This window comes from Canis lupus, chromosome 17 (genome assembly GCF_048164855.1).
Source record: "Canis lupus baileyi chromosome 17, mCanLup2.hap1, whole genome shotgun sequence".
Lineage (NCBI taxonomy): Eukaryota > Metazoa > Chordata > Mammalia > Carnivora > Canidae > Canis > Canis lupus.
The window spans coordinates 33,630,555-33,647,858 of record NC_132854.1 but is presented as its reverse complement, the minus strand read 5'-3'; the positions used below and the strand labels follow the sequence as shown (position 1 = coordinate 33,647,858).

Here is a 17,304-nt window from a genome sequence, read left to right as displayed (position 1 = left end):
TTATTTATTTTTTTAAACATTTTTTTAAAATTTTTATTTATTTATGATAGTCACAGAGAGAGAGAGAGGCAGAGACACAGGCAGAGGGAGAAGCAGGCTCCATGCACCGAGAGCCTGATGTGGGATTCGATCCCGGGTCTCCAGGATCGCACCCTGGGCCAAAGGCAGGCGCTAACCTGCTGTACCACCCAGGGATCCCCAATCTTGAACTTTTAAAGATATACATGAGGCAACATTTCCGAAACTCCAAATTTGTTTCAAGGTATTGTCAATCTGGAAGCTTGGATAAAAATACAGGATAGCCAAAGTTATAAATATATTTTTAAAAACCTGGTTGATTTCAGTACGTAAAGAGATTCCAAAGTTTTAATTCAGTAACTATTTTATTTGTGTTCTTGGATTATTTATTTAAAGATTTTATTTATTTATGAAAGACACAGAGAGCACAGCAGAGACACAGGCAGAGTTCTTAGATAACGTTCCTGGATTATTTCTTTTTTCTTTCTTTCTTTCTTTCTTTCTTTCTTTCTTTCTTTCTTTCTTTCTTTCTTTCTAGATTTTATTTTTTAAAAGATTTTATTTATTCATGAGAGACAGAGACAGAGACAGAGAGAGAGAGAGAGAGAGAGAGAGAGAGAGGCAGAGACACAGGCAGAGGGAGAAGCAGGCTCCATGCAGGGAGCCGGATGTGGGACTTGATCCAGGGTCTCCAGGATCACGCCCTGGGCTGAAGATGGCGCTAAACCGCTGAAACCACCCAGGCTGCCCATGTTCTTGGATAACTTCTAAATTTTGCTAGATAGTCTTATATTTACTGGTCTTCTGACTTGACTTGGATAAGTCAGCTTCATTAAAAGCTATAGTGAAAAATTAATATTTTAACCCCACAATGCAATTTACCCAGTAAAAGCTGACAAGAAGATATTTTAATCTCTTGATTTAAAAAGTCACTTATTTTTTTCTAATCAATTTTCTTGCTTGCATTTTCCTATCACATATTAGAAAAATTCCTCTAAATGTTCAACTTAAAATTAGTTTTATATTTGCGTCAGAAAGTGGAAACTACGAGAGTCAATCCCATGTTTTCTCTCACTTCTAACAGTGATTACACATATAGAACAAAATGGAAAATAGATGCAAAATTGGAGACCAAGACACATTTTGCTAAAAGCTTATGAAATTTTAGCTCAAAGATATTATTTTAAATTCTCTGTATAATTTTGCTTTGTTTCGTCACTATTGTAGCCAATAGCTATATAATCAGAAGATTTTATTTTCTGAAATCAGAGGCAAAAGGCAAAATAACTGATGTTATTTTTACCCATTCTGTATACTATAAGAGATTAATCAATATTAATTTAAGTTTAAAGACTGACCATAACTATGTTTTACAGATTTTGCTTATTCAGCTGGAATCAGTTGTTTAAACACTATATTTTAATAATACCCTCTATTACACTTAGCGAAATGGAACACTTCTAGAGTATAAACCCTGGAGATAAGAATTTACCTTATGAAATTCAGATACTAAGACATAACAAATGTACTTGTTATTACTGATTTTTAAAAATATACCATTAAGAGAATCTAGGGGGAAGAATTTATTAAATCCACCATAATCCACCAGAAATTTTATCAGAATACATGACTAAAATTTGACAAAACTTAGTAAATTAGATTTTTAAAATAGGTATATTAGGTAATTTTAATTGCTTCCATAAACAATAGCCTTTCTTTTTCCAAAATATTAGTAAGTTAGTCATCACTCTCCTAAATATGGTCCCTACTACATTGATGTTAGGCTATGTCATGGGACTCTGCTCTGGCCAAAAGATGTTGGTGGATGAGTATCATGAGCAATGGCTTAAAATGCATTTGTACAAGTAGGGTTGTTCTCTTACACTTCAGCCACTGCTGTGAGAAATACATATCATAGGTACTCTGTTGGGTTTAGAAAAATGAGAGACATGAACAGCGCTGCTCCAACAACCTGTGGACCTGCCCCAACCAACCAGCTCATGCATGGAAGAAAAGTAATGCTTCATAGTAATATGCCACAGAGTTTTGGAATGGCTGTCTATACAGCATTATAGTGTCAACAGATGACTGATTTTTTTTAAAAAAGGAAAAAAGAAAACACCTTGACATTGGGTTTGGGGTGGTACCTTATTTTTCTTAAGGATTAAACTTTAAGTTTGGTGCAGATGATATTGTTTACTTGACTCAGTCCTGGCCATAGCTTTCTTTTCCCTTAGCCATATTCCAATAATTTGGAACATGCTAATCAGTTTTAGTCAATGAGATACAGGCAGAAGTCACAGGGTGGGGCTCCCAGGAAAGCTTTTTAAAAGTGACATAGTAGGGGTGCCTGGGTGGCTTAGTCAGTTAAGTGTCTGGCTTTGGTTCAGGTACAATCCCAGGGTCCTGGGATTGAACTCTGTGTCGGGCTGCATGCTCACGAGGAATTTGCTTCTCCCTCTCCCTCTGCCTCTCCCAGCACCAGGGCTTTCTGTTGCTCACTCTTTCTCTCAAATAAATAAAATCTTTTACAAAAAAAAAAAAAAAAAAAAGTGGCATAGTTGGCTGGTATGCTCTTTTGTTACTTGGCTGGCACCTTTACTTCTTTCCTTCTGACTAGAATAGGGGCATATGCCTGAAGATGCAGCCGACTTCATACAAGCATTAGATAGAAAACCACAACAGAAGGGCAACAAAACAGGAAGAAAGAAGAAAGGAGGAAGAAAGAAGACATCCTCAGAACATTCTGAGCATCTCCACCAGTCTGTCCTGTTTATCCTAGGCTTCCTGTTATACTAGGAAAAGAATTCCATGTTTAAGCTCTCTAGTAAGGCTTACTGTTATTTGCAGCCAAAAGTAACCAATATTTGGAACGATACATAGGTGAGTAGATAGGTGGGTAGGTAGGTAGGTAAACAGATTGACAGAAACAATTTTATTCAAGTTATTTAAAAAAGATCCAGAATTTTATCTAGAAGTAGTATTTGACTCAGTGTAGTATTAGAAATTACGTTGATAAAATGATCATTTTAGCTAAGAATATACAATTACGTTTAAATTAAGTCATAGCTACAGTTTTTATATATTAGGTTTGTTTTTCTATAAGTAGAGGTAAAACAACACAAGTGATATATCAGGTAATTTTTAAACTATATTTTGATAAAATTAATTTTATTTTATAACTTAAAGCTTGGAATTCTTTCCTGCACACTAATAATTTTTCAGATAATCAATGAGAAACATTTTCAAAATTTGCTGGTATTTTTACCCTACTAATCACACGTGGTCTGGGGTTTAACTTTTAAGATAAGCCATGATGCATGATATATTACACTGCAGCTGGATGGTGACCCTCAGCTATGCTACTGCGTAAATGGATAGCAAAATCTCATGGTAAAACATCACCCTGATAAGATTCACTCTTATCCAAGCTATCTTTTTCTATCTGTATTAGATTTTTCTATACAGCAGCAGGTTCTCCATGAAAATGTATCTTTCAATTTTTTACTTTCCTTTGATGCATGTAAGTAAATGTATTCAATGAGATTCAAGTGTGTGGGAAAGTGCTATAAAGTAAAGGAAAATTATGGTACAATGGCTATAACTCATAAAGAGTAATAAGAAAAGAGTGTCTAGAGCGTTTGACTGAAAATAGAAGAGATTATATCCTGGTGAATTGAGTTAATTTCAAATATATTACAGTATGGTTTTCTATCATGTGTACTCTCTCTGACTACATTAATAAATGAAATAGTGATGAATAGTTCTGGGAACTTGTAGCGAAACTTATTAATATTTCAACATTATCACTGAGTATCTATGTCAACACACATCAAAAATGCATGAGAAATGACTACCTATACTCACAAGTTACACCCATTAGGAATATATATGAGAAATATAAATGGTGTACATAAATTTGCAATGTGATTATAGGTAGGAGATATAACAAAAAAAAAAGCTACATAAAGATCTCACATGGAAAAGTCTATTAAACAATTAAAAGCAGATTAATACTTGCAATCAGTTTGGAGTATACTATATGACCACATGAAATACCAACATATTTTAAATTATGAATCATCATAAAAATTACTAATGCTAAAAAAATTTAAGCCTAAAAGTAGCAAAAATATGTAGCTACTGTTAAATAGAAGTGGTTCATCAATTCTATCCAAGACATAACTTTGGAATTCTCCAATAACGTTTATTTTAAACTTTCTTTTTTTTTTAATTTTATTTTTATTTTATTTTATTTATTTATGATAAGCACACAGTGAGAGAGAGAGAGAGGCAGAGACATAGGTATAGGGAGAAGCAGGCTCCATGCACTGGGAGCCTGATGTGGGATTCGATCCCGGGTCTCCAGGATCGCGCCCTGGGCCAAAGGCAGGCGCCAAACCGCTGCGCCACCCAGGGATCCCCTAACGTTTATTTTAAAATAAAAAACAAAAAGTCTGGTTTTAAAAAGCCTGATTTCTATTTTTAAATTGATCACCAAGTAGTAAATTCATTAAAATGAGGAATGGTGGTTTAAAAAACAAATCAACACCCAGTTAACCCAATAATTTCCAAGTCGTTAGGAAGGCTAAAATTAATGTTTATATCTATGGTATTCTATGGTATATCAGAAGATGTTCCAGTCAGTTGAGATGGAGGGACATCAAACTGATTGTTTAGCATTAGGCAGAGATTATAAAATGCCTATCATATAGATGAGAGACATAAATCACTCTCATAACAGCAACACCCGGCTATAGCTTTTATATATGATACCTTCTTTTGTACTTAATGATCAAAAAGACTCATACACAAAAAGTTCTAAGGATAAGCTCTTACTTGGAACAAGAGCTGCACCATTTTTAAGGAAAAGTTCTTAAAGGCTACTAGAAGGTACAGTAAGAATATATTTTTAAAAACTTTCTAGGATAACGGATAGTTTTGAATCACTGGGGGATACAAAACTAGGTTTCAAGAACCCAGACCGGAAAGAAGTACAAAGTAAACAAATGTTTTGAAAGGGAAAACTGGTTTTGCATTTTTTCATCTGCTTTTTGATTCCTGTTTTGGTTAAGTAACTGTAGATTCCCTTAGAAAAACAGAATTTTTATCATAGCCTAGAGGGAAAAGTATGAGTGGATAAAAAAGGTTCACTCCCACAAGCCCTTCTCCCCGGGGATGGAATGCTGGCATTGAGTCGTTGGTATCTAGGGAGCTCGGTATCTTCTGTAAGATCAAGGAATTTTCACTAATAATGTTCTCTAGCTAGTCAGTGAGTTTGTTTACTCATTCCAGAATATTCTAGCCTTAGAGTCTTTGCACTTGTTATTCCCTTGAATGCTCTTTGTGACCTGACCTCACGCCTCTTTGGGTCCTTCTTTTTTTTTTTTTTTCTTTCTCTTTGGGTGCTTCTTAAAACATAGTCTTCTCAGAGAGTTCTTCTCAGAACATCTTAATGAAGTCATGAACCCTCTCTTTCACCTCCATCCAACTTAACACTCACATCCTGTTTCTCCTACCTCCATAGCACTTATCTTTTTCAGAGATATGTGCTTCCTGTCCGTCTCCTCTCATCCCCACCACTTTATATGAATTTGTATCTATCTCCCTATAGATATCTATGTAGCTTTATGCCACAAGCTCCTGTGTACTAACCATGGAAACTGTGGACATCTAGGAAGTACTATTTATATCCACAATGATGTAAAATAGCACCACTTGGGGTTGTAAAGTGCTCAACCTGTGCAACCATGTACAGGTTGCACATGTACATGGTTCCTTGAGACTGGTATTTGCTGTTCCCACTTAAAGTCTATCCACACATCCCACTACCTAGAGAGTACATTTATCCTTCCTGATTGGGTCATCAGGTTCCTACCTACCTCCCCAGGCAGCTTCCTCTTCCCTCTTGCTGCTACACTCACCTATGCACCAGTCATTGTGAACTTCTGCACTCCTACTGCACATGAGTTTTCTTATCTATTACAGACTGAGTTATTAGGTGTACCCATTCTGTTCTCTCACTGTAGCCTTTACAATGTGTTTATCTTACTGTGCTTGGCTTCATCTCATATATTTTGATTCTGAGCTCCCTGTGCTAAGGTACTATAAATCATTCATCCTGTAACCTTAGCATGTAACACAGGGTGGAATAAATTAATGAACAACTCACCAAATGAATATATCACTTAATTTGGTACCTCATGAAACAATTCAAATATCAAATTATTGGCTGAACTTGACCACACTTTTCTTAATTAAAGGAGGGATCAGTAGTGTCCCACCCAGACAGATTTATGGCACTGTGTGTAGGTGTAATGGTCTCCATCTTGGTGTTGAACACCTAGGGACTGAGTTATTCAGTGATCACTATTTTTTTTTTTTTTTTTTAGGCTTCAGAGACTGATGGGCTGATGCAGGCTAAGCATACACATTAGATTTTATCTGTGTTCATTTACCGAAAATCAGCAGCTTTTTCTGAGCTCTCGCAAAAGAAGAGCAACCCAAATACATTTATCTCCCCTGGTGAGGGAATGAACACCTCTCATTTGCCCATCAAGAGAGCCCATTTCGGCCATGACAGTCACTATCAGAGATCTAGAGTTCCACCTATTGATGTGAATCATAGCTGCTTTTTTGGTAGGACATGAAGTGGAGGGATCTGAAGGTGTTCCAAACATGTTAGGCTTATTAAATAAACCTATAACTTCTTTTAATGAGACAAGAATCTGAGAAAGATCTGAGAAGAAAAGCGGAAGTCTTCTGACATGTTGAGCTCTCTCGCTTTTTCTCTGGGTACAATCAGCTTGGTTGGGTTCATTCCATTCAGCAGATGAGGACAGACACATGATCCAAATAGTCTCAGATTTTTTAGTCAAGGGGTACAAAATAAGATGACACAGGACAATTTTAATCCTTGGGCAAATCTGTTCTTTTTATAGATCAACAGAGCAATTCTACAAGGGATGTTCACTTTTTGGATCTGGAAATGTCAGAACCTATGTATAATCTAAAACACACTTGAAACCATTTTTTTCCCAAAAATAATTTAAATAAAATAGTATCAGTGAAGTTTATATGAAAAACACTAATATGTTTATATTTTATTTCCTCATACTTCAAGATAATATAGGTGATTTAGAGAAGTGGAATAGCTTTTAAAAAAAAATATCTGAGAAGGCACTTGATAGCATTATTTATAATCATTCTCCCTGTATCAGATTATATTAAAAGTAACAAGTTTAAATAAGAAAATATCTGAAATTATTTCATAAAACTGTGTGATTACTGAGATTCAAGGTTCAAAAAACTTTGCTAATTTAAGATAATTGACAGTTGAGAGATATTAAAGCCACAACACAAAGATGGAAGCTGCCTTCATAAAGGAATACAGGTCAGACAAACTTGGATTTGAATATGAGCTCTGCAAATTACCAGCTGCAGGACCTCTGGGGATAGAATAAACCTCTCTGGGCTTCTGTTTCTTTATCTGCAGGATAAAAACAGGATCACAGGGCAAAGAAAATGAAAACTCTATATGAGTTTTCATAGTATCTGCTGAAAAGTAGGCTGTCAGTTATGCTTCCTTTGTTTATACTTTCCTCTACTATAACTTAAAAGACATTAGTGCAATCATATGGGAGGAGATGAAGAAAAACAGGACAAGTGTTCAAGAAGTTCAGAACAAGACAAAACCAAAACCAAAAAGTACCATTCAATATTTCTGATCCCCCCACCTTTTTTTTTTTAAAGAAAAAGATTTTTTATTTTTGAGAGAGAGAGAGCAAGCGAGCATGGGGGCGTGTGTGTGTGTGTGTGTGTGTGTGTGTGTGTGTGGGAGTGAGCAAGCAGGCTCCACATCCAGCGCAGAGCCCGACACAGGGCTGGATCTCAACCCTCATCACGACCTGAGGCAAAACAAAGAGTCGGATGCTAAACTGACTGGGACATCTAGATGCCCCAAGATTTCGGACCCTTTTTTACCATTAAATGTACTTTTCTAAATTAAGAACCATGTTGTTTGAACTAGCAACAAAGTTTGAGATAAGAACAGGAAATCTAACTTCCTACCATAGCTATTTTTTCAAAGAACATTTAGGTGAAAATGTACTAATGATAACACTCTTCATTTCCAAAAATTCAAGTAATTTTTAAGAAGAAGAGACCTTCATGTGAGCAATACACAGTTGACCTTGAACAGCCCAGGGGTTAGGGATGCTGACCTCCCTGTGGAGTCAAAAATCCACATGTAACTTTTGACTCCTTCCAAGCTTAACTGCTAATAGCCTACTGTTGACTGCAAGCCTTATCAATAACACAACCAGCCCATATTTTGCATATGTATAACATACTGTATCCTTGCAATGAAGTATGCTAGAGAAAAGGAAATATTAACAAAATCATGAGGAAGAGAAAATACATTTACAGTATTCTACTGTATTTATTGAAAACAAAGTGCATAGAAGGGGACTTGCACAATCGAACAGGTGTTGTTCAAGGGCCAATTGTAAGAAAAACAGGGGGAGGAAGACAGTGAAGTGTTTTGGTAAGCTTATATGTACTTGACAATGAACCATTTAAAAAGAAAATCCTTTTATCCTTTTATCGAGTAGCAAGTATCAGAGATGCTAGCCAAAGTAAAAAGTTTCTAATGCTACTAATTTTGTTGCTTGCCTTCCCTTTGAGAGTTATAATAAAGATCAGAGAGGATAGACTCCTCAGAGGTGGTGTGAGTTACACAGTAACATGCATGAACCAATTCTCCAAGGACTGACAGGAATAACACAGGTTTATCTCCTTAACATCTCCATCTGCTTCCCTCACCCTCCACCCTGCCCTCCCCACCTTGTTCTTACTGAAAGTATTATACAGGTTTTCCCCACTGTCTGAAAGTAGATCATTCCTATGATATCTTTCCTAAGCCAAAATGGTGTAGAGCGAAGAGGCAATGAACACTAACATATGGAAAAGTTTTTGAGTATTCCCAAACCCCCAAAATAACCTCTCTTAGAACTTTGTGATGCTTTAGGACATGTTGCTGAGGGAAGCACACAATACATTTAGATAAAGCACAGCTGCTCAGAGACACAGCTTAAGGCTCTGATAGCTTGGTGCTGGGACGCTGGGTTTGGTTCCTGGGGAGGGAGTCTGGGGGGCTGTTCTTGCTGCGTGGAGTATGTGCTGCCTCTGTAAGGGTTTGCTGCACAAATATACTGAACACTATTTTTGCTGTTCACTTTTTTTTGTAAAGATGAAAATCCTCTTTGGCTTTCTTTCAGTTAGCAACAATAGGTACTGACATAGGTCTTTTGTAAAAGCAAAGTGGCATAATGGGAACTTCTGAAAGTAGGGGATGCCTGTGTCCAGATCTTTATTCTTTTAGCTTAAGGTTTGCTCCTGGTTACACTGAAATTTCTCTCAGGAGATATTCTCCTTCACTTATACTTTAGTTTGCATAAAGTTGACTATTCTACTCCTGTTAACAAACAAGGAGTATGAATGTTTGGAAAATTAGAGAAAAAGAATAAAAAGGGGAACAGAAATTAGAGGGTCTGGGTAACACAGCCAAACTGTACCTATTTAAAAAAATACGGTTGTTTTGCCTGGGGTGAGAGTTAATTACAATAATTTGCTCTAATCATGTGCCTGTACTTCTCTTTTTCCAAACACTTATTTCATAATTATGTTTGTCAAGTTGTTAAGGGTAATGACCCTATTTTACCATCGGGGGAAAAAAAACAGACCAAAACAAAACAGATGTTCTATGAATTGCTGGAAGTTGGCTTTGTCAGAATTACTGAACACATGGTTTCTGACTCGGACAGTATCTGCACAATTAAAATAAGAAGAGGTCAGAGCCTCTGTGTGGCTTTCACCATTGTGTTTGATTTCACTGATCCTGAGCTGATACATGATAATCAAATGAATTAATGAAAGTGGTTGAAATGATTAGTTCAAGCATAGTTCAGGAGCCTCACTATAATATAAACCTTTACACATCAAAGTGACCTCCGGTTGCTGCTCTAGTTCTTTTTTTTATTTAAAGACAGGAATATGTGAATATCTTGGTTGGGGGAAAGATGCAATTTTGGCTAACAACTTCTGCATTTCAAATCAAGGGGAACATTTCTTAAACTAAAGGATTACAAGTTCATTTTAGAAACAAGTAGAATGCAAGGGTGCCTGGATGGCTCAGTCAGTTAAGTGTCCAACTCTTGATTTCATCTCAAGTCATGATCTCAGGGTCCTGAGATCCAGCGCTGTGGCAGGCTCCATCCTCAGCCCTCTCCCTTTCTCCCTATACCTCTCCTCTCCAAATAAATAAATCTTAAAAACAAAAAAACAGCAAAATGCATAATATCAGACATTTAGAAAAAAATTATTATATTAATGTTTACGCTATGTAGATATATCAATGTTAATAAAGTCACCTAATTAAAAACCCAAACTATAATGATTATTGCATAAGACAAGACTATGAACCTGAATGAGAAAGAAGACAAAGAGCATCTGTTGGAGATATCTACCATGGGGGTTAGCATCTTGCTGTAAGGATAGGTCAAGGTCAAGGCAGTTTTATCCATGTCTAGTGTCAATCTTCCTTAATATCCTCCTCCTTCCTTATTTTCCCCTTTCTCGTCCTGGAGTGACACAGCATTGGTGGCCAATGAATTAAGAGGCCAGCCTCTGAACCCCTCTTAAACCATGACTCCTTTTGCCTTTGATTGGAAAGCCAAATGTGTACTGGTTGCCCAAAGCTTTTTAAATATGCTACCTCTAATAAACAGAAACCTTTGATGTCATTGCCTCTTTACTTATAGACAGACTTCTCAATCTAACTCCCTCAAGAAAGTTTTGCAAGTACAGAGAAGAGGTCAACAGGTATCTTTTGAAATCCTCTCATCTTGTATATCCCAAACTGATGTTTTACACTTTTACTATTTAAAGTGTTATTTTATTGATCATAGTAAACTGAACTTTTTGTTTGACAGCTTTTGAGTTAATAGAAGGCATCAAGATCCAAAGGCAAACAGAAAAAGAGAAAACAGAAAATAACCAAGAGCAATATGCATTAAAGAATCAAGGAGAAACTAAGAGAGGAGCAGAAAAGCATGCTTACAACCACATACACAAATATTAACTTTGGGTAAACCTAAGTACAGGTTTTTATTTTTTTAAAGTGTCTAACAAGGATTATATATTTATTTGTCCCAGAGTAAAATTTTCCTCAGTATATTACTCTAAGTTTGAAATACACCCTTATTTAAGAGGTGTCTACAGAGCATTCTTCTTGCTTCAGCTAACAGTATCTTTGCACTTCCTGGTGTTTATATACATACACATACTGCGTCTTGAATGATAGTTAATTAACTATTGATGGGTCCTGGCGTTCTAGGGCTTCCCAGGTGACGGCTGAGTATTCTTTACTAATCGTTTAATGAAAACACTTACATGAATAATGAATCTGGCATTTCCCTAGATACACAGGCAACTTTTGTAATAGTAATAAAAGCAGGCATATGGAGTTATACAAGATACTCTGGCTTAAATATGTTTTCACAAAGCAAGCCAGAGAGGTTAGGCTGAAAATGAAGCTCCACTTCTTAAGGCTGCTGTTAAATGTCTCACGTTAAAATACACTGTATGTTATAAGCACATAATATTAAAAGCAAAAAAAAAAAAATAGTTATGTTTAAAAAGTTAATACAATTATTTGTTACCTAAGTCCCATATAAACATAATTTAGATTTTCAGAATCATGGTTCCAAACTTTAAATTTTCAAGCAAAAGAAACACACCCATCTCTGTAAACACACACACACACACAATATACATGTATTATAATGATACAGGAAAACAATACAACTAAAATGTTCCTGAAACCTATTATTCATCTTAGAATTAAAACTTGTCATCATTTAGTCTAATTTTAAAGATGGATCTTAGGATTTAGGTCACACAAGACCATACTAACGGTGCTAATCACTGAATAAACAATGAAGTGACTCAGCCTGACACCATTTAAAATGATTTCAGCAACCCCTTTGATTCAATCCCTATCCTGGCTCTAATGAACACCTGCTTTGGAGAAACTAAGCAACTACAACAGTTATTTGAACAAAGGAGTGAAAAAATGCATTTTATAGGTGCTGAAGAGAAAGAATATCATTGGAAACAAACATGACAGGTACTCTTAGAAAAAGATCTGTGTTTCGGAGTCAGAAGTCCAAAACTTTGTCTTGCTACTACTTATTATATGAGTTTGGAGGAGTCCTTTAACTTCTCTGATTCTGAGTGTCTTCCTTTGTGCAATGAGAATAACAATTTTTGCAACACTGTAATTTCCTGGTTGTCATAAACTATACACCACTACTATAATTACAATACTAATTCCGTAGTTAAATGAAGCCTTCTATGTGCCAAAACCTTGTGACTTGTTCATCTTATAACTGTATTTTATCCTCATAACAGTGCTATATGGTAAGTATTCTGATTTTCTTATACAGATGAAGAAACATCTCAGAGTGGTTAAATAACTTGGCCAAAAACATAATCACTAAGAGCTTAAATGTGAATTTGAATTCAGATCTTTCTGACTCTAAATTTCATTTTAGATTCATTTCATCCTAATACATCATATATATTTGTATGTGTGCACAAACATATATAAATATATAATATGTATTACTTAAAGAACATAGAAACGTATTATTCATTTTACACACCCACATACATACATATGCTTTAAATTCTAAAATGCTATACTAATGTGCGTGTGTGTTTTTTTAAAGATTTCAAAGATTGATGCACGGAGCAGAATCAGTACGTAGTCAGTATCTGGGAAAAGGAATTAAAATATGGAAAGTGACTAAGATCATTCTGAGTGGACTGCTAACTCATGTGTCAGCAATAGCAGTGGCTATTTAAATCCTACGCTTACGTAAGATTGTGTTATTAAAAATTATTCCAAAGAAAAAACATACAAGGACTAGACATAGGTTCAATTCTTAGATAAAGAATCGATAATGATGGAAAAGCAACTATCTTTGATGAACAAGGATGAAATCTAACTTTATGGTCCAGATTAAAGGAGACAGAAAAGATCTCTTTAAAAATGACATATGATTCTAATTTTTCAAAGTGGTGACACATCATCTTCCAAATTCGAAATTTCAAAAAAGCTGTTCAGTACTTTCCTATCAAAACAAGATTATAATACTTGGCATATTTTATTTCTCTTGACTGTTGTATATGGATAACAACAATGATGACAATAATTGGATGGTGACATTAAAAAAACCAATTTTTTTTTCAGAGTTAAGGAGACGAGATGGGAGGTATCAGGAAAGATGCATAGAAGCCTCATTTCTAATAAAAGCACAAATTTTCAACTGAGTAAAATGCTTCATGCCTTCCCCTAATCTGCTCCCAAAGAACATAAGCCTGGATGGAAGGATGCTGACGCGTGTGCCCGTTCAGAGCTAGAATGACAAGTCTTGGGAACAGGAGGTACTGCTGCTTCCATTACCCACTGATCACTTGGCGAGTCTTATTTCATCCTGAGAACATGGTACTTACTCTTGTACTGCTCTGGCTATGGAAAGGGCCGTAGATCCAGTCTCATTAACGCTATCTAAGGTCACATTTGGCAGGTCATCATCGTCACTGTCACTTTTACTTTGTCTGGGAGATAGGCCTCGGGGGTCCATTTGTGCTGGGAAAAAAAGGCATATATAATGAATTAAAATTAGTGTGCAGAAAGTTAACCTTGTCCTGGACCAACATCAAGCACGGCATCTCTCTTCTGTGCCTATCACGATGCACATGGAATTCTCCAGAAATCCCAGGAATTAGTGAAAGTGGTGCATTTTATGTACTGAGCATTTATTGACTTTTCCCTTGTTCATTTGATTTGCAGAACCTCCATCAGCTCTCAACAGTTTCAGGGGATGATTACAGAATCGAAACTATAAAATCCACAATATTACCAACTCCTGAGTGGTCAGAAGCTGATTAAGTAGGTTCATGAGTTACTGTGCAATCCCCTGGCTCTTCCTTCTTGCTTCTGCCGCCAGAGTTCTGGCCATTTCACTGCTTGTTAGCACATTCCCTGGAAGGTGGAGAGCCAAGGGAGGGGAGATTATATCTGCCTATAGCTCTCTTAATAAGCTTAAAGAAGAACCGGGTTTACAAGGCTAACATAAAGTTTTAGGTATTTTTCATACTTCAGCGAATACTGCCTCACAGTTCATTACTGTTCTAAGTGGAGATCTGAGTGCACAAAAATGACAAAAGTAGCAGCATTTTAAATATATGTTTTATGTGGTAGAAAGTGTTCAACTCCATTCTGATTTCATTTTTCAGAAAGGCATTTCCAGATATGATTCTTCTCCCATTGTGAATCTGCCAACAAAGCAAGAAATAGCCTGATGTTCTGTGATCCCTGTTGACTAGGACCATCAGATCCTTTCAGATGAAAAGATTACCATCAACATTTAATATGTGAACACATATTTTAAAAATTTAGATTTCATTTCCACTTCCTCCTCTCTATGAAGTTTTAGTATCCACCACCATCTAGGGCTTCCATGAGGCCTCACCTCAAGCACAAAATAAGCACATCTTCTAAATTAAAAGTATTGCACTAGCTATGCAATTGCATTATACAAATATATGACTTTAGCCCCAGCCAGCTGCAGCCCAATAGTTGCTCCACAAACCTGCCTACAAGAGATTTCTAAAACCACCACTGTGTGCAAAGGAAAGCAAAATGCACTTAAAATCATGGTTACAATGACAGCTGGGTACGTTTATAATTTTTTTTCTCAAATCATTATTTTGTTACTGTAAATTGTACATTAAGCAGAACCACTGGGAAATGTTGATATTTCACCTTTTTTTTTTACCCACAAAAAGACAACTTCTCATGATTCTACCTAATACTTACAATATGAGTTAGAAAAAGCTAGAGTTCCATCATACGTCTAACTAAATGTCGTTAGGAAAGAACTTCTATCTGTTGAACCTACTGCCCTAGTGTATTTGACATACATTCTGCCTGTAAATATACACATACCAAAATGTATTTTTGAACCAAGGAATGCTTCGTAAATGTTAGCTGAAAAAGAAAATCACTCAAATAATCTAAAGCAGCGGTCTTCAACCAAGGACAAAATTGTCCTCTTTCCCTCAAGATACATTTCACAATGTCTGGCTTGTCACGATCTGATTTGTCATGACTCAAGGAGAAAGGGATGTTCCTGGCACCTAGTAGGCAAAAGTCAAAGATGGTGCTAGATATCTTAAAATACACGGGGTAGTCAGTAACTCATGACAGAGAATTATCTAGTCTGAAATGCTGACAACATCCAAGTTGAGAAACTGTGATCTAGAGATTTAAGAGTCTAGGCGTATTAAAGTGTCACATCTTATGATTTTCAGTTGTATAACTATGTTGCAGTTTCAAAGACACTAGCCAGTTGAGATTGAAAGTCAACTATGTGCTGAATTATCCATATTTTCTGGCCCTGTCCTCAAATACAACAGGTCACCATCATATGACTCAGCACTCACTTCTCCAAAACGCAGCATTCACTTTCTCAAATGCCAGGAATCATGCAGTTGACACTCATTGAAAGTTTTTAAATGTTTTCTTCGTATGACACAAAACACTGTTTATTTTCCATCTGATCTCTAAAGATGTTGGAGAAACACTGTGTAGAGGAACGTAACCCATTCCAGAAGCATCTGATAACAGAGAACTATTGAAGCGCTCATTCACTCCAAAAGCACTGGAAGCATCCAATCACTTAAGATTTATTTTGACTCCAGGCAACAGAAACTGACTCAGGCCAACTTATATTAAACAGAATGTGTTGGAAAGATACTGAGCAGCTCGCAGAGTGGAAGGTAAAGATGAGAAACTATCACTCAAGTAGCACAGCACATAGGAATGATACAGGCATTTCAACCAGGAATTCATAGATAGCTTCTGTTTGGGCAACCCTATTGTAGAATGATTCATTTGACAGTCGTTCATGACTACTCAAATTCTGCCAAGAAAATGAGTATCAGATCTATCTAGGCTTCCAAATCACATATTGTGTGGTGTTACATATGCCTGTAAATGTCAGCAACTTAACATTTAAAGTTGTTGAAACATCATGCACTAGGACTCCTTTGCCAAGATACCAAATTAACAAACAGCTAAAGAACAGAGACTATCCCGGTGGTCTCATTTTGTCCAAGAGAACTAGAGCTTTCATGGGTAAGTAATACAACCCAGGGAAGACACAGGCAGTTAACCAATAAGCAATCTGGCTCCGAGAGCTAAAGTCTAATTGTAATAATGATTCCAAATAACTGGTGAGAGAGTTGATCATCTAAACTGTGTTATGTTTATATCTTAATGAAAGTTTAAAATATGTTAAATATGCTATCTTTTTTGATGTACTTTTCAGGAATATCATAATTGAGGATTTCTTTCCAATATTTTCAATAAATATTATGAAATACATCTGCTACCATCATGCTGGGAAACTCTTTTTACCCATACCTTCAGCCAAGCTGAGGAAGTAATTAGAAAGGCTTTTTAAAATCTGCATTGCTGATTAGGTCAGATGATTAGCTTATCTACATACTTGCATAATTCTACTCTATTTTTATTAAATGTGGGATAGGAACACCTACCCTAGTTAACCTCCATTAGTCTTTGAGTTCCTTAGTCATTTCAGAAGCACTGATTCTCTGGGGAGCGCCCATTCAGAGAAAATGGAAAAGTTACCCAGACACCAGAACTAAAACCATTCTCTTACTTCCCTAAGTAAGACCGAAGCAAGTCAAGTAGAAGCATCTGAAAACAATCTACATTTGAGACTTTGTACCCTGGGAGTGAGATAGCTTTGGGTATCCCAGCTCATTGCTGGGTGTCACTCCTCTGTGTTGGAGGTAGAGGGAAATACTGTGTGAGTTTCATTCCGTGTAACAGAATCCTTGGGAAGATAAATACAGAGCCCTAACGCCTGCAGCTGAACATATTTATGGTAATTTTCAAATATGTACCTACAATAAACTGTTCCTGCAAAGACACTCACAATGCATCATGTCTCCATATATCCACGTCCTTGTGTGGCTGCGTCCCATGATGACCCCAGACCTGGCTAGATGACTTGACGTGGCCAGTGGAATTTCAGCGAACACAAAGCAAAAGCTTGAATAGCACTCGCAATATTGGGTTTCCCCTCCATTGGTTACTGTTTTTAGAAACTCACCACCATGTGAAGGAAC

At 36.4% G+C, this 17,304-nt stretch overlaps 1 protein-coding gene across 17 annotated transcripts in view; it reads right to left on the bottom strand.

Annotated features, from left to right (window-relative positions):
- KLF12 (KLF transcription factor 12) overlaps positions 1-17,304 on the bottom strand; it is a 590,400-nt gene that overhangs the window by 106,270 nt on the left and 466,826 nt on the right. For all 17 annotated transcript variants that reach the window (XR_012009964.1, XR_012009965.1, XM_072782791.1 and 14 more), the window contains one exon: positions 13,597-13,732. Coding sequence is in view for 15 of the 17 variants with exons in the window: in XM_072782791.1 (XP_072638892.1) it covers positions 13,597-13,732 (136 nt within the window). In the remaining 2 variants the exon portion in view is untranslated. The remainder of the gene's footprint in view (positions 1-13,596; positions 13,733-17,304) is intronic.